The 17405-nt window shown below is 57.8% G+C and overlaps 2 protein-coding genes across 5 annotated transcripts in view; one reads left to right on the top strand and one right to left on the bottom strand.

Annotated features, from left to right (window-relative positions):
• Positions 1 to 11450, top strand: part of USP30 (ubiquitin specific peptidase 30) — a 25551-nt gene extending 14101 nt beyond the window's left edge. The window contains exons 5-13 of the mRNA XM_075534956.1: positions 446 to 544; positions 1252 to 1297; positions 2939 to 3033; positions 4673 to 4732; positions 5408 to 5494; positions 6664 to 6744; positions 6827 to 7007; positions 7778 to 7898; positions 9152 to 11450. Of these exons, the coding sequence (XP_075391071.1) occupies positions 446 to 544; positions 1252 to 1297; positions 2939 to 3033; positions 4673 to 4732; positions 5408 to 5494; positions 6664 to 6744; positions 6827 to 7007; positions 7778 to 7898; positions 9152 to 9419 (1038 nt within the window). The 3' untranslated portion in view covers positions 9420 to 11450. The remainder of the gene's footprint in view (positions 1 to 445; positions 545 to 1251; positions 1298 to 2938; positions 3034 to 4672; positions 4733 to 5407; positions 5495 to 6663; positions 6745 to 6826; positions 7008 to 7777; positions 7899 to 9151) is intronic.
• ALKBH2 (alkB homolog 2, alpha-ketoglutarate dependent dioxygenase) lies at positions 10594 to 17405 on the bottom strand. 4 transcript variants are annotated; one of them, XM_075534960.1, is made up of 4 exons: positions 17354 to 17405; positions 15897 to 16340; positions 12608 to 12806; positions 10594 to 11753 (listed from the first exon to the last, which is right to left on the bottom strand). In XM_075534960.1, exons 2-4 carry the CDS (start codon positions 16180 to 16182, stop codon positions 11447 to 11449), a joined length of 792 nt encoding a protein of 263 aa, XP_075391075.1. In that variant the 5' UTR covers positions 16183 to 16340; positions 17354 to 17405; the 3' UTR covers positions 10594 to 11446. The 4 variants fall into 4 exon arrangements, with proteins under 4 accessions (XP_075391075.1, XP_075391074.1, XP_075391072.1 ...); XM_075534959.1 differs by having other exon boundaries at positions 17318 to 17363; XM_075534957.1 differs by lacking the exon at positions 17354 to 17405 and adding an exon at positions 16863 to 17347.

The raw sequence follows: 17405 nt of genomic DNA, 5'->3' as shown, positions 1-17405 counted from the left end.
ATAGGCGGCACCTCTCTAAGACAGCTTGTATTATGGGGTCACCTTACCTCACCGGCTCAAGTGCCAGCCTTGGGGTGAGTACCTGCACCCTGAGCTGGTGCACCTCCTGGGCGCCCTCTAGTGGCGGCGGTGAGCACCGCGTGCACCTAGGGCTACATCAGCCTCAGAAAGGCTGCGCAGGGCCTGTTGCCCTGGAGAGACTGCCTATGGACGGCAGGTGGAGGCCGAGCGAGGGGTGACTCCACCCGGGGCTGCTAGCTGCAGAGTGGGCGGTTCAAACCCACCAGCCACTGCAGGAGAAAGATGCCAGCCTGGGAGACCCACGGGGTCGACTTGGCGGCAGTACGTTTGGTTTCTGGTTGAAGAGAGAGCAGTGCCGGGGTCCCTCCTCGGAGGCCCTGCTGCTGTCCCAGGCCGGCCCCTCTGATGCCCGCTGCCCACACAGGACGCTCACGAGCTGTTCCACGTGCTCACCTCGTCGCTGGAGGACGAGCGGGACCGGCAGCCCCGCGTGGCGCCTTTGTTCGACGTGCACTCCTTAGAGGTGAGACCCGCGGCACCCGGGGCCCTTTGCCCGTGTGGAACTGGGCCATCCCGGCATGACTTGAAAGGCCGAAGCTAAGAAAAGCCAGGTGTGGGAGGGAGGGAGGACGGGAGGGGGTCAAGGCGCCCTGTACAGCCGGTGATGTGGGTGAAGTGACAGCAGGGGGAGTGCTTTAAAGTGGCCCCTGTATCAGCTCTGGGGAGAAAGAATGTAACACACACACACACACGGAAACCCAGGGGCTTCAGAACCTCAGTCTCATTAGCTATGGCAAAGGGGACTGCGTGCCCCGAAACCATGGGAAAGCAAGGTATTGACCAAAGGGTGGGGACACTTTTAGTGAGGGGAGGGTGTGGATCACCCTTGGTGACAGGGCCTGGCCAGCAACCAGCCAGAGGGGCTGAGGGAGACCCCTGTGGAAACACGTGGCTTCCCTAGCCACCCTCTAGGACAGGGTAGAAGCGCCCAGACTGCCATTCTTTATGGGAGTAGAAAGCTCGTCCTTTGGAGGAGCGGCTGGTGGTTTCAAACTGCTGGCCTTGCGGTTAGCAGCCTGATTCGTATCCCGACACCACCAGGGTGCCTCCTTTGTAAGAAGTGAGCCTTTAAACCGCTGTGCAGTTAGCACAGGGCGCGGGGGAGTGGGGACGGTGTGAAACTGGGACTGCAGCCTGGGGGGGCCTCAACCTGTGTCTCTGGTCCCACAGCAGCCCATGGAGGCCGCCCCCACACAGATCACCTGCCGCACACCAGGTAGGCGGCGTCCGTCCGGGTGGGGCACAGGCGATGGGTGCTTTGGCAAGATGACTGTCATTTTCATCTATTTTTGCCCTGGTGACGCCCAGTCCACAAGGAACCCAGGCTCTGCTTGCAGAGGCACCTGTTTGGGACCCACCTTTAAATGAACAACCACTTATGAGGTCTAAAACGGGACAAGGACAACTGTGCGGATGAGGGAGACGTTAGCCCAAGGTCACCATGGGGCCTAAGAGGAGACACGGAGCTTTCAAAGGACGTGGGAGGGCAAAAGAAACGGTCACAACCACACAGCTGGCGGCAGGGGAAGCCATCCTAGCGATCCGTGGGACTCCCAGAGTGGGATCGGGCCGGGACTGGCACACGTGCGCCACGTTTGAGGAGCTTGCAGGGTTGGTCTGGGTTGGAGACACCTTTCAGTGGCTCCCTGATGCTTACTGCGATGAAGTGGCCTCCCCTGGTGCCACAGCTGCCATGGCTGAGCCAGACCCCAGCCCGGGGCTGGGGCCGCCTGCATACTGCACCCCACCTTCACAGAACAGCCTGCTCTACAGGCCACGCTTACCCTGAGATCTCAGCCGTTTCTGCCACCCACTGAATGGTCACTGGCACCACCCTGCTTTTGGCAACTCGCACATGGGAACCCAGTCTCTCAAACACACACCCACATTCACTGCTACGCAGTGAGTCCCCATTCAGAGCGAACAGGGCAGACCTGCGCCTGCGGGTGTGTGAGACTCAACCTCTCGAGGAGAGCAGAAGGCCGTCTTCCTCCCGAGCGCCTCACAGAAGCGTTGGGCGGGTGTTGCGGGTTCAGATACCTGGCAGCACCCTCAGGTCTCGATATTGAGAAAACTCTATTCGGTTGTAACCAGACTGCGAGCATCTCAAAGGGACTCCTTAATTGCTTTCCCAAGTGGACGTTTCAGTCCCTCGTTAAAGGCAAACACTCGTGCAGCATTGTCAGGACTTCAGCAAGCACGGACGCAAAAGCAACGTTACTATTCTTTAGAGTCAGTGAGCGCTGCAGGGTATAGCACTGATTTTAACATCCTGATGCTGAATAAAACGGGAATAGTGATATCCTGGTTACAGCACCAAAAGGAACAACGTGATTAATTACGATGTTCTGATCTGGAGAACCTAAGCGTACATTCTAAAGTCCATTACAAGTGGGACTTTCTGAGATGGGAGGGGAAAGGAGGCAGGCCATTCAACAAGATGGCCTTACAGTGGCTCATGCTAGTCTGTCTCCCAAAGTCAGCAGTTTGAAACCAACATAGTTGCTCCACAGGAGGAAGGCGAGGCTCTCTGTTCCCGGGAATAGTGACAGTCTCGGAAACCCTCGGGGGAGGGTCTGCCCTGCCCCCCAGGGTAGCTGAGAGGAGAGACTGGTGGCAGTGAGTGTGCCCATCACGCATGCAGACAGGACATGTACAGACCACTAGCAGTTCTCCGGCAAAGGGGGCAGGGTATCTCTTTGGATGGAAGTCAGTCAGGGAAAATCCATTTCTGCTGACTCTTCTGGAACTTTGTTTATCCACGGGGGAGCTCCTACCACGTGCAGACGAAGGCGGGTGGGTACTGAGAGCGGCCCCGAGGACTGAAGGTGGCCTCAGCGACATGTCTGTGTTCCAGGGCCAGTGCCGCCCCCGGCCAGCCACTTTACGTCTCCACACCCTTTCCACGGGAGACTGACCAGCAACATGGTCTGCAAGCACTGTGACCACCAGGTGAGCCTGGCCCCGGCCTGGGGTGGGGATGGGGTGTGGGGGGAGTAACACAGGTGCACGCAGGGGCTGGGACTGATGGCCATGCCCCCCTCGAGTCACCACTGGCATGCCTTCTGGTCCTCAGATGGCGAGCGCCTTCAGCACCAAGCAGCAGCTGCACTGCACCGGCTGAGTCTGAGTCCCAGCGTTTAGCCGGGACTGCGCTCACAGACCGTCCACATCCTGGGTCTAGCCTCCTTTGGTTTCTCTAGATTTCCCATCACTGATACTATACAAACTGCCCTCGGGAGTACAAGTCGGAGAGAGCTGTAAAACCATCAGCACGAGCAATTTGTAAACATTGTTGTACCTGCTCAATAGCCATTAATCCATCAGCAGTCTCTCCCCCAGGGCCCCTCCCTCCAAGTGCCTAGCCCAGGAAACCACTAATCCATGGTGTGTGTGTGTGTGTGTTGTTGTGGGTCCCCTCCCCCAACAGCCTGAGGTCCACACTGCCTGTGAGTGGACTCATGCAGTAGAGATCCTCTGCACAGGTGTTCTCAGCAGGGTGCCTTCAGAGTTCTGCCACAACCTTTCATTCATTCATTCGCCTTTGTTCCTGAGAAATAGTCCATCCTATGAACGCGCCCCAAAGGAGCCCTGGTGGTGTAGTGGGTTATGCACTGGGCTTCTAACTGGAAGGTCAGCAGTTCAAAACTACCCGCCCCTCAGAGGGAGAAAGAAGGGGCTTCTCTGAGTGGATGGCAGGGAGTTTGGATTTTTGAATGTGCCGCCTGTTGATTCTCCATTTGGGTTGTTTCTGCTCTGACTGCTCTCGTTCCTTGCTTGTTTTCCTTTATAAGGAAGACCTTTCCCTCCTGCCACACCCATCTTAGAATGGGGAGCCTGTTTGTGTTGTTAAAGAAGCCCGCAGGGCTGAGGATGGGGATGGCGCCCAGTTTGGGTGCGGGTGGGTTTCCTAATCTGTGACAGCCTGGTTCCACTCTGTTGACGTCTTCTTTAACCCACCCGGGATCCTGCTCCGGGTGTTCCTCCTTTACATGGGTGGATGCTAGTGTGGGTGGGACTTTTTTTTAATGTTGCCTCTTTGCCACAAAGTATCTAGAACTATATCCTGGATACCTCTCTTGACCTTTTATCTAGAGACCTTGAAAACCGTCACTTCCTGTTCTGGAGGTTTTTGCTGTGGCTGCGGTGGAACTCCACGTGTCTATGAATCACTGGGCTTGGGAAGGCACAGCCTGAGCATTATACCTTTTGTTCACTTTGTAGCCTCCTCCCCGGATGACTTGCGATGGCAGCATCCTCCTCCCTGCAGTGCTCTCCGTCCGCGTGCCGTGGCTTATTTACCGCAGTGCCCGAGACGCTTATAGGCACTGTTGCCATTTTATGCTGGCGCCAGGAGTGCAGGCACGGCCGTCTCTGTAGCTGTGCCCAGGGTTACTTACTGGGTAAACCCCAGAACCTCAGGGCCAGGTGTGTGCGCTGCCAGCTTGCGCGCCCACGTTGTCCGCTCATGTTGCAGGCTGGGTCTCAATGTTGGGCATCTACGCGGGAGCCTGTTTCATAGCCACTCAACCTCCCACCCCTAACGCCCCGATCTTCGTGTAATCCCATGCATCGTTCCTATTTTTTCCAGAGCCCTGTCCGGTTTGATACCTTCGACAGCCTCTCTCTGAGTATCCCGGCCGCCACGTGGGTACGTACTGCTCTTCCGTGCACTTAGCATCTGTTTCAGAGACTGTTAAATGGAGCGGGCCTCAGGCGTTTGGTGTGGCTCAAACCATGCGGTGGCTTGAACTCCGGCTTAGCTGCCATGGGTTGCTGGGGCCCGAGGTGTCCCTGGGTGGTGCCCATGGTTAGCACACTGGGCTACTGACCAAAAGCTGGTGGTGTGAGTCCACCCAAGGGCAAGGTGCCTGAGGGAAAGCCTAGCACCGGCTTCTGAAAGATGGGCCATTGAAGGCCCACAAAGCCAGTCTGCTCTGACACACTGGCACCGCGAGTCCAAACGCACGAGAATCCTCAGATGGCACTGACTGCCATGGCCCTAGTATGGGGTGGGGGGGCGTTGGCTGCAGAAATTGTGTGTGTGAGGAGAGAGCACATGTGTGTACACAGCTCGTCTTCAGAATTGTAGAGGACACTGTGGGACCAGACGAGAGAGAGAGAGAGAGAACACACATTCGGAACTGTAGGGAGCACTGTGGGGCCAGACTTTCCCGAAGTGTTGGCGTCCTCAGAGCAGGAGCCTGGCAGCATGGGGCACTGCAGCTATGCTGAGCGCCACGTTACTTCTGGAAACGTCTACGTGTAGGGAACTCCCCTGGCTCCCCGACTCCATCGAGAGGCTTTCCTTCTGCTCATGCTCTAGGGCCACCCGCTGACCCTGGACCTCTGCCTGCACCACTTCATCTCCTCGGAGTCCGTGCGGGACGTGGTGTGCGACAACTGCACGAAGGTATGGCCCTGTGCAGCCCCTCGCCACGCTGGCCCCCCTCCTTGGTGTGGAAATGGGCAGTCCGTGGGCTGCTGCTTCGCCCTCCCGAGGTGCTGTGGCCCACCCACCAAAAGCATTCCAATTCATGGAGCCCCACAGAGCAGGCTGGGCCCCGTGGGTTTCTGAGGCCGTCTGTCGCCCTAGGAGCAGTCGGTCTTGTCTGTCCAACCCGTGCACTCGTTTGCCACTCCCCCCACCAAGCTCAAGTGTCTTGCCCTTTGCCTGATCCCCCCCTCCTCCTCCAACCCCCAAGAGCAATGGAATTTGACCCTCAGAACTAAGAGCATCTGTGTGCATCTCCAGTGGCCAGGTGGGATACACTTTGAGCTGCTAACTGCAAGGCCCGCAGTTCAAAACCACCAGCCTCTCCATGGGAGAACGATGAGGCTTTTCTGTGCCCGTTGAGAGGTCCAGGCTCGGCAGCCCCAGGGGTAGTTCTTACCCCATCCCGGAGAGTCACGCGTTGGAAACGACTTGAGGCAGTGAGCTGGGTATGTGAGTGAGGAGCCCTAGTGGTGGAGTGGGTCACGCGTTGGGCTGCTAACCACAAGGTCAGCAGTTTGAGCCTGCCAGCTGTTGTTCCCGAGAAGGATGAGACTGAGCCAGGGCCAAGCCAGTGGCAGTGGGTTTGGAGTACGGAGCAGAAAACAGCGTGGTAGTGCAGTGGTGCGGCCAACAGGAGGGCCAGCAGCCCCTCCGTGGGAGAAAGGTACAGCCGTCTGCCTCCATGAAGATGAAAGCCCCCAGCCGGGCCCTGCTATCCAGTGCCGCCGGCGCGAGCTGCCCAGGGCAGAGCCGCCCTGCCGCCCAGGGTGTCCATGCCTTGAAGCTTCACGGGAGCAGACCACCTCGTCTCCTTCCCACAGGATAGCTGGGGGGCTCGAACAAGCAGCCTTTCCGTTATCAGGCAAGCATGGAACCACTGAGTCACCAGAGTTCCGCCGCTTCAGGTTGCTGTGAGTCAGAACCAACCCGATGGTGGCGGGCTTGGTCTCTGGCTCTGGGGTAGAGTTTTTGAAGACAGAATAGGGACCATGGGCCTGGGGACTCCAGCTTTCAGGCAGCCGGCCTGGTCTGCTGCTCGCTCTCCACAGGCCTCGCTGCCAGGAGCGCTGTGTCTTCCCTTTCAGGTGGAAGCAAAGGGCACCTGGGACGGGGACAAGGTAGAACACCAGAGGACGACTTTCGTCAAGCAGTTAAAACTAGGGAAGGTGAGGCCGCCCACCCAGCTTGCCAGCGTGGCTCTGCCCCTGGACCTTGGGTGCCCGGTCCACACGGCTCCTCTCCCCACAGCTGCCGCAGTGCCTGTGCATCCACCTGCAGCGCCTGAGCTGGGCCAGCCACGGCGCGCCCCTCAAAAGACACGAGCACGTGCAGTTCAGTGAATTCCTGACGATGGACGGCTACAAGTACCACCTCCGGGGACGGAGGCCCGGCCCACGCAGACCCACGCAGGCGGAGGAGCCTCCGGCGGGTAGGTGGAGCAGAGTCCCCTGGCATCTGTGGGGCCACTCCCTTCTGGAGCCCCTGTGAGATGAGGGAGTGCCAGCCGGTGTCCTGAGAACAAGATTAGGGGACGAGGGGCTCTTCTGGGAGGAGGGAATTCCCTGCCACTGTGAGGAAAAGGCCTTAGAAGAGCCTCACTTCTCTGCTCTCCTGCCACCGTCGTCCCCCGCACGTTGCTTACTCCGACAGGGCTTGCCTTATGAGCCTCTGCTGCCCTCACTGGCCAGAAGTTGGGTGCAGTTCTGACTCATAGAGACCCAACAGAACAGGGGGAAACTGCCCCTGTGGATTTCCAAGGCTGTAAATATTGGTGGGATAGGAAGCCTCATCTGTCTCCCAAGAAGTGGCTGGTGGGTTTGAACTGCTGACTTCTAAGTCAGCAACCCAACAGGTAGCTCACCGTCTATGCCAGGGCAATATAGAATCATCCAGCCACCCAAGGTCTAGATCAGAAAGCCACTCAGTTGGCCGCTGCTTACCTTTGACCCAAGTCTTTAGCAAACGGAATGTCAGTGGCTGCAGGTGGTGGTCGAGGCCCGCGGTGGGCCAGGAGCCAGGCGCACTTCCCCCCTTTGGGGCTGAGAGCGGGGCCAAAAGGCAGGCGAGGTGACGAATGGCTAGACTCTGAAATGCCATCATTGTCTTTGCAGCCCTGTCCCAGAGTCGCCTTCCTGTCACCTTTCTTTGATCCAAAGGGACGGCTGCTCTTAGTCCCCTTGGGCCTCTGTTCTCTTCCAGCTCCGCATCTTCCAGGGGGCCCCCCGAGACAGATGTTCATGAACGGTGCCTGCTCCCCAGCCTTACTGCCACCCCTGCCCAGCCTGAGGCCCGTCCCCGTCCCTGTCATCCCAGACTACAGGTGAGTTCTGTGGTCTGAGCCTGGCCTCGCTCCCTGGCAGCTTCTGAAATCCTTAGAGACCGGGCTTCCTGTGAGTTGGTAACTAAACCCACAGGGTAAGAGGCATCAGCCATTGAAGGGCACAAAAGGTACAGCGCTGACCCTCCAGGTCAAGGGTCAGAAGGTGAGGAGAGGAGGAACCAATGATGCAGGAAATGCAGAAGTAAGCGGGCTGGGTGGGGCTTGGTGCCCTGAGGGGTGGCAGTGGTTGATTGGTCAATCAGAATGTGTCTGCGTTGTGGATGGTCAGACTGCCCTCGCCCCATTCACACAAAGTCCAGCGCTCCAAATATAAGCAGCTCTGCGCGGAGACGAATTCACGAGAGCGCAGCTGCAGCTTCCTCTCGGGTTAAGGTAGAACTTCATTGCTTTGCTCTTTCCCCAAAGTCCCCGGGGGCGGAGCACAAGCGGTTTGTCTGTGACTGAACCTCAAGGTTGGGGGATCAGACGCACCCAGCGGCAGAAGTACTGAAAGCGAATGGGCCCAGTGATCTGCCTGCATCTTGCATCCACGAGGGCAGCCAGGCAGGCACGCTGGAGCAGCTAGGTCTGTGGCATAGTGACCCCAGCCAGAAGTCACTGCCACTGCCACCTTGCCTTCTCTTAAAATGCAAACAACTGTGAATCCCTGAGTCACCCACTGCCCCTGGAGATTTCCCAGACTGAGTCTTCAGTGTAGACAGCCCTGCCTCTCTCCAGCAGGGCGGAGCGGCTGCTGGTCTCCAACTGCGGACCTTGTGGCCAGTGGCCCATCAAGTAGCCCGCTGCACCACAGGGCTCGCACACACCAAGATTCAAATACGTTGTCGTGTTGCACGTGACCGTGCCCACCGACTGACTGAGTTCCCCGCCTCTCGCAGCGCCCTGCTGGAGGACAGCGCAGACATGCCCGTGTGGGTTCTGAGACTGGGTTCCAACCTCAGACCTTGTGGCTAGCAGCTCAGTGGGAGTCCTCTACACCACCAATTCCAAGAAAAATGCAAATTCGAGATGCCACCCAGGGATCCCCAGTTCTGTCTGTAGGGTCTCCCACTCTGAGTGGTGTTGTGTGCGTCCACAAACGCACCCCGGCATCCTGCCTTGCTCTGTACTGTCAGGGCGCAGTGGGCACGTACCACGCACGGTGTGGGTCCCCAGCCAGCAAACCTCTAGGAGGCACCATAAAGCCTGCCCGGCTCAGTTGCCAACGGCAGGCCTCTGCTCCTCCCTTGCAGCTCTGCCACCAACCTCTTCCGGCTGATGGCAGTTGTCGTCCACCATGGAGACATGCACTCGGGACACTTTGTGACGTACCGGCGGTCCCCACCCTCGGCCAGGAGCCCGCTCTCCACCAGCGGCCAGTGGCTGTGGATTTCCGACGAGACGGTGCGCAAGGCCAGCCTGCAGGAAGTCCTGTCCTCCAGCGCGTACCTCCTGTTCTACGAACGTGTGCTTGCCAGCACGCAGCCCCAGGGCCAGGAGAAGAAGCCCGCTGAGGAGTGACGGCCCAGCACCAGCCAGCTCAGAGCCAACTCCCTGGGCCACCCCGCCCCATTCAGGAAAAAGAAAAGGAGGCCACTCAGCTCGGTGTCCTGCAGCTGGTGCCCCGCAGCCGCCCAGGGTGTGCTCACAGCAGGGGCCGGGGGGCTGGGGTGCCCGATCTCAGCACACCCGCTCGCTCGGGGAAGGAGGGCAGGGAGGTAGGAAGCGCGGGTGCAACCACCTCACAGTCATTCCAGACTCTGGATTTTAGAAGCCCTCGTGTCCCCCGACTCTGGGAAGCCCTGCAGTGTAACTGTTTCTTAACGAGCAGGCCCAGACGATGGCTGACAAGAATCAGCGGCGTGATTAAAGGCAGCAACCCGGAGGAAAAAGTGCCTTTCCCGTCACGGACAGCGTTTGTGGCGCCCCGTTCTGGACGGTGGCAGCAACTCTTTTTCAAAAAATTCTGTTTCTCAGTCATGTAGACAGAGCAAGAGCAGCCCTCGCAGCCACCGAAGAGCACAGACGGTCCCTTTTGTACGCCTTTTAAGTCTTTGGATCGTTTATACGTAGTAGCAGGGGCATGCTAGCCAGACCCCAGACTGGGTCCCCACGGTGGGGAGGGGGCTGTCTCTGCTTGGTCAGTGCCCATGTGGCCGGTCACGGAGGGAGAACCCTTTGAGAAGGAGAAGCCAGACTGCCTTTGTCCTGAGGACACCCTGTAGCTCCCTGGGCTCCCCTGAGCTATCTCCGCATTCACTGCCTGCCCGCGTCTGAGTCAGGGACACCCACCAGGAGGCCGCGCGGGCTCTGGAAACGGGGTGATGTTGGACAGCCACCTAAATACGTGATTCCTAGTCTGTCCCACAGACAGGAAAGCGGCTCCCTTCTGACTTACTCATTGCCTCGCGGCCACAGCTAACCTCTGGCATCACCTGGCCAAGGTTGACATCCCACTGACCCCCCTGTTCCAGTAGCCTCATCCAAAAAGACATAGATGCCGCACGTCCCTCCCTTGTGAGGTGCCTCAGGAAGCCCCGCCCTGGGCCACAGGGTTCTGATGGAATAACACAGTACTACCTACAGTTCTGGGAGCCCCACCACCACCACTCTGCGGAGGTGGGAGGGGCAGCCTGGGGAACCTTGGGGCAGCTCCATCCAGTCTCAAGCGGGCTTCAAGTAGGAATTGACTCTGGCAATGGGGCATGGGATTGCCTAGGGTGCAGTTAGGTTTTTAATCTTACAATAAAAATGAATACTAAATGCATGCAGACTCTCAACAGACAAGGCTGGGAGCTAGCCTCCCCTCCCATGACCTGGCTGCTTGGGGTGAGTCGGTGTGAAGCTGCCCAGTCCCTTCAGGGTGACACACTGCCTGGGTGTCAGCCGAAGGTGGGAGAAGCCCCAGCCCCAGTGTGCTGTGTTGAACCACCTGCTGCCCCTTCAGCCCATGACCAGCCCTGCCTTTGATGTGGAAGTGAACACACCTGCCCCACCCCCACCCACCCCCACAGCTAACACAGAGACCCAGGCCAGCAGGGGGCAGCCCTTTGAAGTCAGGAGACTGACAAAAGGGTGGCTCGGAGTCAGAATCAACCCAAGTCAAGGCGGTGGAGCCAAGGCTGTGGGTGTGAACAATGCCTGCACCCAAACGGACTGGCGGCAGCGCCCTCATCCGGGGAAGTTGTGGGGACCCAGCAGCAGCCGAATGGACCGCCCAGCTGCTGCTGTAAGTTATTTACACGGTTCGCCATGGTAGCGTCTCTGGACAGAAGCCTCCGTTTAAGCTAGTAGTTGATGCCGTCACACGGCTGACATTCCTATGTTTGCCAAAGGGGCGTTTTGTACCTGCCGTGCACTGTAGCAATAAAAGCATCGTTTTGCTAGGGGGAGACAGACAAACCTCAGTTATCCTTCCGTCATTGACTGGTTTGACACCCTCATCCGCTGCGGGAATCCTGCTTGGCCGTGTTGGCCTGGGCCTCGGCTCTCCCGGGGGAGGAAGGCCGGCAGGAGAGGCATCGAGCCGTCTGCAGTGGCTGGTGCCTTTACTTTGCCGGGGGCAGGATGTGTCGGAACGTCAGATTGATCCGTGCAGCCAGAACCCTCTTGCGGGTGGGGAGGCTGTGGTACCAGTGGGTGTTGGTCGGGGGGTTCATCACCAGTAAACTCCCGTGGGCCAGCGGGAGCCTGACCACGTCCACCTGCCGAGCAGGGCTCCGCCCTCGAGAGTCCTTATGCCGGAAGATGAAGTCCCTGCAGGCCCCGAAGGACACGGAGGCGATGGGGCTCCCGGGCGCCAGTTCCCGCTCGTCATCCCGGTGCTCACCGATGTGGTCTCTGCCGTCTGCGTACCTGCGGGGACACCGCCAGGGCAGGGTGTGAAGTGCTTGGGCTCCCTGTTGGTTGTCTCCCAGAGGGTGACACTGCTGCGAGCAAGCGCTGGAAGTCTCGGGAGAGTTTCGCAGCGGGGCCCGGCCACAGCATTTCACCTTGCTGTCTTGCCGCCGTGATCTGCCTTAAAACTCACTGGAAGCCAAAAACGGGCCTTAGGGCTTTCCTCGTCGGGTTGCTACACACAGAAGCTGTGCTGGCACAGTCTGGCCCCTCCCTCCTGCCCCTGCACCCGGCTGTCCGCTCTCAGGTTGTCCCTGGAGCTGGCTCACCCTCCACCTGGCAACCAGCCCACATACCACTGCTTCAGGGAACCCTCCCCGGCCCCAGAAGAGGGGGCTCTCTACACAGGGGGCCACGCGCCATGGAGACACAGGAAAATGGCGAGACATCACTGGTGGCCCCGACTCCGGGAGGCCCCTCGGTAGGGTACAAGGCACAGGCCCGCCTCCATAGCCCGGAACGGTCCAACCCCAAATGCCAGCAGCAATGCTCCGGAGTCACCTGCCTGACACCCCGGAACCGCCCACGGGCCTGCTCACTCCCTTCGAGTCCCCAGTGAAACTTCCTGAGTCTGCTCACCAATCCCACCCCTCCCTGCGCTGTGGGTGCCATCGCCCCACTCGTGCCACGTCCCCGAGTGCTACAGCTGGATCCACCCTGCCCAGGGCCACAGGCCGCCGGCCTCTCTCCTGATGGCAGCCACGCCCACGCAGCACAATGCCACTGACACGGGGTGACCGCAGTCACATGCAGTCCACACGGAAGCCGCCCCATGTGTGCGAGAGGGTCTGTACCGATACTGGAGGTGTCACCTGTTCACCAGCACGAAGTTGAAGGTCTGTCCGGTCACCCGAGAAACACGATCCCGCACGCGTTCCAGGACGGGAGTCCAGGGCTTTGGGGACAGCATCAGGCCGGAAAAGGAGTAGGTCATCCCTGTGTCGCCATAGGCTGCCTGCTTCCTGGGCACCTGGTACCACTTCCCGAACACCTGCACCCTGGCCAGCGCCCCTGTTCAAAAGGCAGCAGTCAGCACCACGCTTTGTAACCCAGCCGGCAAGCACCCCAAACAGGGCTACCGTACTTGGGGGGGGGGGATTTATTTTGTTTTTGAGAAAACGCACCCACGTAAATAAAACAGCAGACACACAATGTCCCCACACTAGAACACGCAGGGAGGATGGTGTCACGCTGCTCTGGCATAGAGACCATGTGTCTACCCTGCCCAGCGTGGGACACTTCCAGAGGTGAATTCCGGCCTGGGTCACCTGTTGTCGCCCCGCATAACACGCACATCTCACCCGGCTCGTTTTCTGTAACTGCCTGCTTGTGTATGTAACATTCACAATTCCACACTCTTGATCAGAACCGGAGACTAAAGGTAGAAGCCAGGAAGGAGGCAGGCTCAGGAGGCCCTGAGAACCAGGAATAAACCATCCCAGCTGCAGCCATTCCTGGGCCTTCGAGGCACTGTGCCTACTGTCAATGAACTTGCCAAGTGATAAGAAATCAAAACTGAAGACAGCAACACGGGAAGACAATAACAGAATAAGGTGTTTACAGGGGCGGGGGCAGGGTTGGCAAAAGAATGTGTGTGCGTGTGTGTGTAAGGCGGGAATCCCAAATGCCCACTGCCCGTTCAGTCGTGTGTGTGTGTGTGTAAGGCGGGAATCCCAAATGCCCACTGCCCGTTCAGTCAAGTGTGTGTGTGTGTAAGTGAGGTGGGAATTCCAAATGCCCACTGCCCGTTCAGTCAAGTCTGACTTCAGCCACCCTGGCTAGGGTTTCTGAGGCCGTCAGTCTTTACCAGAGCAGAAAATCACCTTTCTCCCGCTGTAGTTTCCCTGGTGGACTTGAACTGCCCACCTTGCAGTAGCTCACCCAGCAGCATCACCAGGGCTCAAAGCAGGGATAAGTCAAACACGACCATGGAGTCAAAGTTGACCCCAGCGACCCCTGCCTCTGTGGGTTTCCCAGCCTGGAATTCTTTATGGGATGGAAAGCCATGTCTCTCTCTTTGGAGCAGCAGCTGGTGGTTTTGAACTGCTGACCTGGCAGTTAGCAGCCCAACACGTACCCACCGCACTACCAGGGCTGCCTACTCAAAAGTCAGCATGGATTGCGTAGAGTTCCACGCAAGGGCAGTGGGCCCTAGTCTTAGAGAAAGACTGCCCAGGTCTGACGCACTGTAACCGCTGCCCTCCCGAGAGCAGGCTGGGAAAATAAAGAGGCTTTGCACTGTCCAGTCGGTTCTGACTCAGAGTGACCCTGCAGGACAAAGTACTGGCTCCGCAGGGCGCCTGGGCCTGTCCTTCCTTCCAGAAGCCAGCTGCCACCTCTTCCTCCCACGGGGCTGCTTGTGGCTCCCAACTGGTGACGTTTAGGTTAGCTGTCAAGTGCTCCCCGCTGCAACACCAGGACCCCGGTGGCCACACCCTCAGGTGCCACAGACGGTGAGGCGCTCTACCGGCCCCTGAGGGGTGGGCTCCAGGAGACAGGCCTGTCCACCTGCCCACTGGAAGGCCACAGCCCTGGAAACCCTACGAGTCAGACTCGCGAGATGGCAATGAACAGCAATAGCAGGCGGGGGGTAGACGTGGGGAGGGGGGCCTGTGGACCATGAACGATGGGTTCACACTGCTCCGGCTATCAGCGGGGTGGGCAGCTCTCCATGTGCCCTGTGGGGTCATCGCAGGTTGAAGCTGTGGGTCAATGTGTGGGTTCCTGGCCAGCCCAATGTTAGCAGCAGCACCGGAAGCTCTCTACATTCCCAAACATGGCTGGTCACTGGAACCAGCCGGAGATCCAGTGCCTATGCAGATCCCAGGGCTCCATGTGGCACCTGAACAATCAGGATCTCTAAGGGGAGGGGCTCAGGGATGGGTGTTTTCATCAGCGCCCCTGGTGATTCCAATGGTCGGCCACATTTGGAAACCCAGGCTGTTAGACAGCGAGACTGAGGGGCAGGACCCAGCACTCTGAGTGCCAAACAGCAGCCCCCTTCTCTCCCAGGGGCTGGCGAGGGACCACCTTGCTGCGAGATCGTCTCTCTCACCAAAGCAGTGAGTCTCCATCCTGAGGCACAGGAGAATCCCCTGGGAGCCTTCAACAAATGCCAGCATCTTGGTTCTTAACAGAAAGTGGAAAGTGAATGTTGGCCAGGATGCAGGTCAAGAGCTCTGGTGGCCTAGTGGGTTACAAGTTGGGCTACTAACCACAAAATAAGCAGTTCGAACCCACCAGCCACTCCATGGAGGAAAGAGGAGGCTTTCTGCTCCCGTAAAGAATTACTGAGGCAGGAACCGATCACAATGATCTACATATAACCCCTTCCCTGGGTGATGGGCAACAAAAAAGTGGGTGAAGGGAGACATCGGATAATATATGATTTGACAAAATAATACTAATTTATAAATTATCAAGGGTTCATGAGGGAGGGGCGAACAGGAAGGGAAGGGGAAAATGAGGAGCTGATACCAAGGGCTCAAGTAGAAAGCAAATGTTTTGAGAATGATGATGGCAACAAATGTGCAAATGTGCCTGACACAATGGAGATATATATAGTGATAAGAGTTGTATGAGCCCCCAATAAAATGAATTTTTAAAATGTATTGCTACAAAATTATAGAAACTTTATTAAACAATGATACCAAACTGTGAAGAAGGAAAAATTTAAAAAGTTACCGAGGCTGGGAAAACTCACAGGGGCAGTTGTGCGCTGCTGTTATCGGCTTGCTGCGGGAGCTGGAGCTAATGTTATATTATACTAGTTATACGTAGCACAGCCCTAGCGTTACACCACTACAGTATTTACGCCTAGGATGAGGGTAACTGGGACCCTGGTCCACGGCAGCTGGTGCCATTCCTATGCCCACGAAGCAAGAACACGGTGAGACCCCCAACCACCCCCACATGTTGCAGAACTGACCTGCGCTCCCCAATCTGAGCTTCTGGATACAGTCTGCCTGGTCTTTTTTCTGAGGCACTGCCGGTTAGTAACCCTTTGGTTAGCAGCCACACACGACATTACCCTAGGACTCCCGAAACTTCCTCAAACAAGCCTCTGAAACGCACACACCACACACACAGCCCTCCGCTTACCTGTAAAATAGTCTACTTCTTTCTCCAACTGCTGGAATATCTCACTCGCCTCTGCTCTCTCAAACAGGACAGTGTAGTCACAGTCTAGGCCCTCAGCCCGAATGTGCTGCCAGCGGAGGCCTCCCTCCTCCGCGGGCTCTCTCCTGAGCCTCTTCCTTGAGCCCCCTGCCTCTCTTCCCAGCAGAGCCGCCGCTTCACCTGTCGGATCTCGTTCTTCCTCCAAGCTCCTCTCCTGACCCTTTCCCAAATGGTCCCCAAGAGCCTGCTTCACCAGGAATCTGTCCATCCTGTCTCGGCAAAGGGAAGGATGTGGCACGTGGCTGAGAGCCTGGGAGAGGTTGCACACGGGCTCGCTGGTGGGAAATGTTCTGCAAAGTGGTCTCGCAGCACTCTATCTCCTCTTCGCTAATTTTAAGTTCCCATTTCAAAGCTGCAAACCCCAGCCTACGAGGGAAACAGAGGTGGTTAAAGGAATCCTTGGGATGGTCCCACCCCATGGGTGGGTGAGGCTCCCAGACAGGGCTGTGCATCAGATCAGCGGGTGCTAGCAACAACCTTCCAGCCTACACCCCGTCCCCAAGCACCTGACCGCTTAAGGAGCTGGCGAGGGAATTTACAGGCCACAGTCAAAGGTGGAAATTACCCTCCAGTCCAAACCCCCTCTTAGGGATACTGACTCCATCAAAGCTGACAGGATTTGCCCAAAGTCACCCAAGAAAGCCTGCCCTTGATCGCCTGGTTCTCACACCTACTCCCTGTCCAGCCCACTTAGGAGAAGGGGTGGAGGTGGGATGGATAACGAACTACCCACCATCAACACCAGTTTAAAATGGACCAGTATAATAAAGTTTAGAAAACCTGAACCCAATGCCTAGAGTTGATTCCAACTCATACTGGCACTGCAGGGCAGGTACGAACTGGCTCAGGGAGTTTCTGTTAACTGCCAGGTCAGCAGTTCGAACCCACCAGCTGCTCCACGGGAGAAAGAAGAGGCTTCGTGCACCTGCAAAGATCCAGTCCCTGAAACCCACGGGGCAGTTCTACTCCGCCCTGGATGAGTCGGAATCGACCCGCTGGCAGCAAACGATTTAGGAATCTCTACGAAAGCAGACTGCCACATCGTTCTCCTTCCTGTGCTACCAGGACTTCTTCAAACTCAGACGCACTGCCATCGAGTCAATTCTGACGCACGGCGAGCCAGGGTCGCCCTGACCCCCGGGGGTCTTGAGACTGTCAATCATCACGGAAGTAGAACGCCTCGCCTGTCTCCTGTGGGGCGGCTGGCGAGTTCGAACTGCTGGTTCCCGAGCTTCGCAGCCGGACGCGCATCGCGGATATACTTAAGACCGCGAGGGTCTTAATTAATCGCACACGCCGAAATCGAAAGTCAGAACCGTAGCAAGTGCGAGGGGTGCACGCACAAGGGGTGGCGTGCTGGGTTCTCCGTCAGGTCTCACCGTGGCACTGGGCATCCGGCGAGCACCCGCCTCCGAAGGCACCGCCCCTTCC

Source organism: Tenrec ecaudatus, chromosome 16 (genome assembly GCF_050624435.1).
Source record: "Tenrec ecaudatus isolate mTenEca1 chromosome 16, mTenEca1.hap1, whole genome shotgun sequence".
In the NCBI taxonomy this organism is placed as follows: domain Eukaryota; kingdom Metazoa; phylum Chordata; class Mammalia; order Afrosoricida; family Tenrecidae; genus Tenrec; species Tenrec ecaudatus.
Note: the sequence above shows the minus strand (reverse complement) of the source record. Positions and strands in the feature narration are given on the sequence as shown.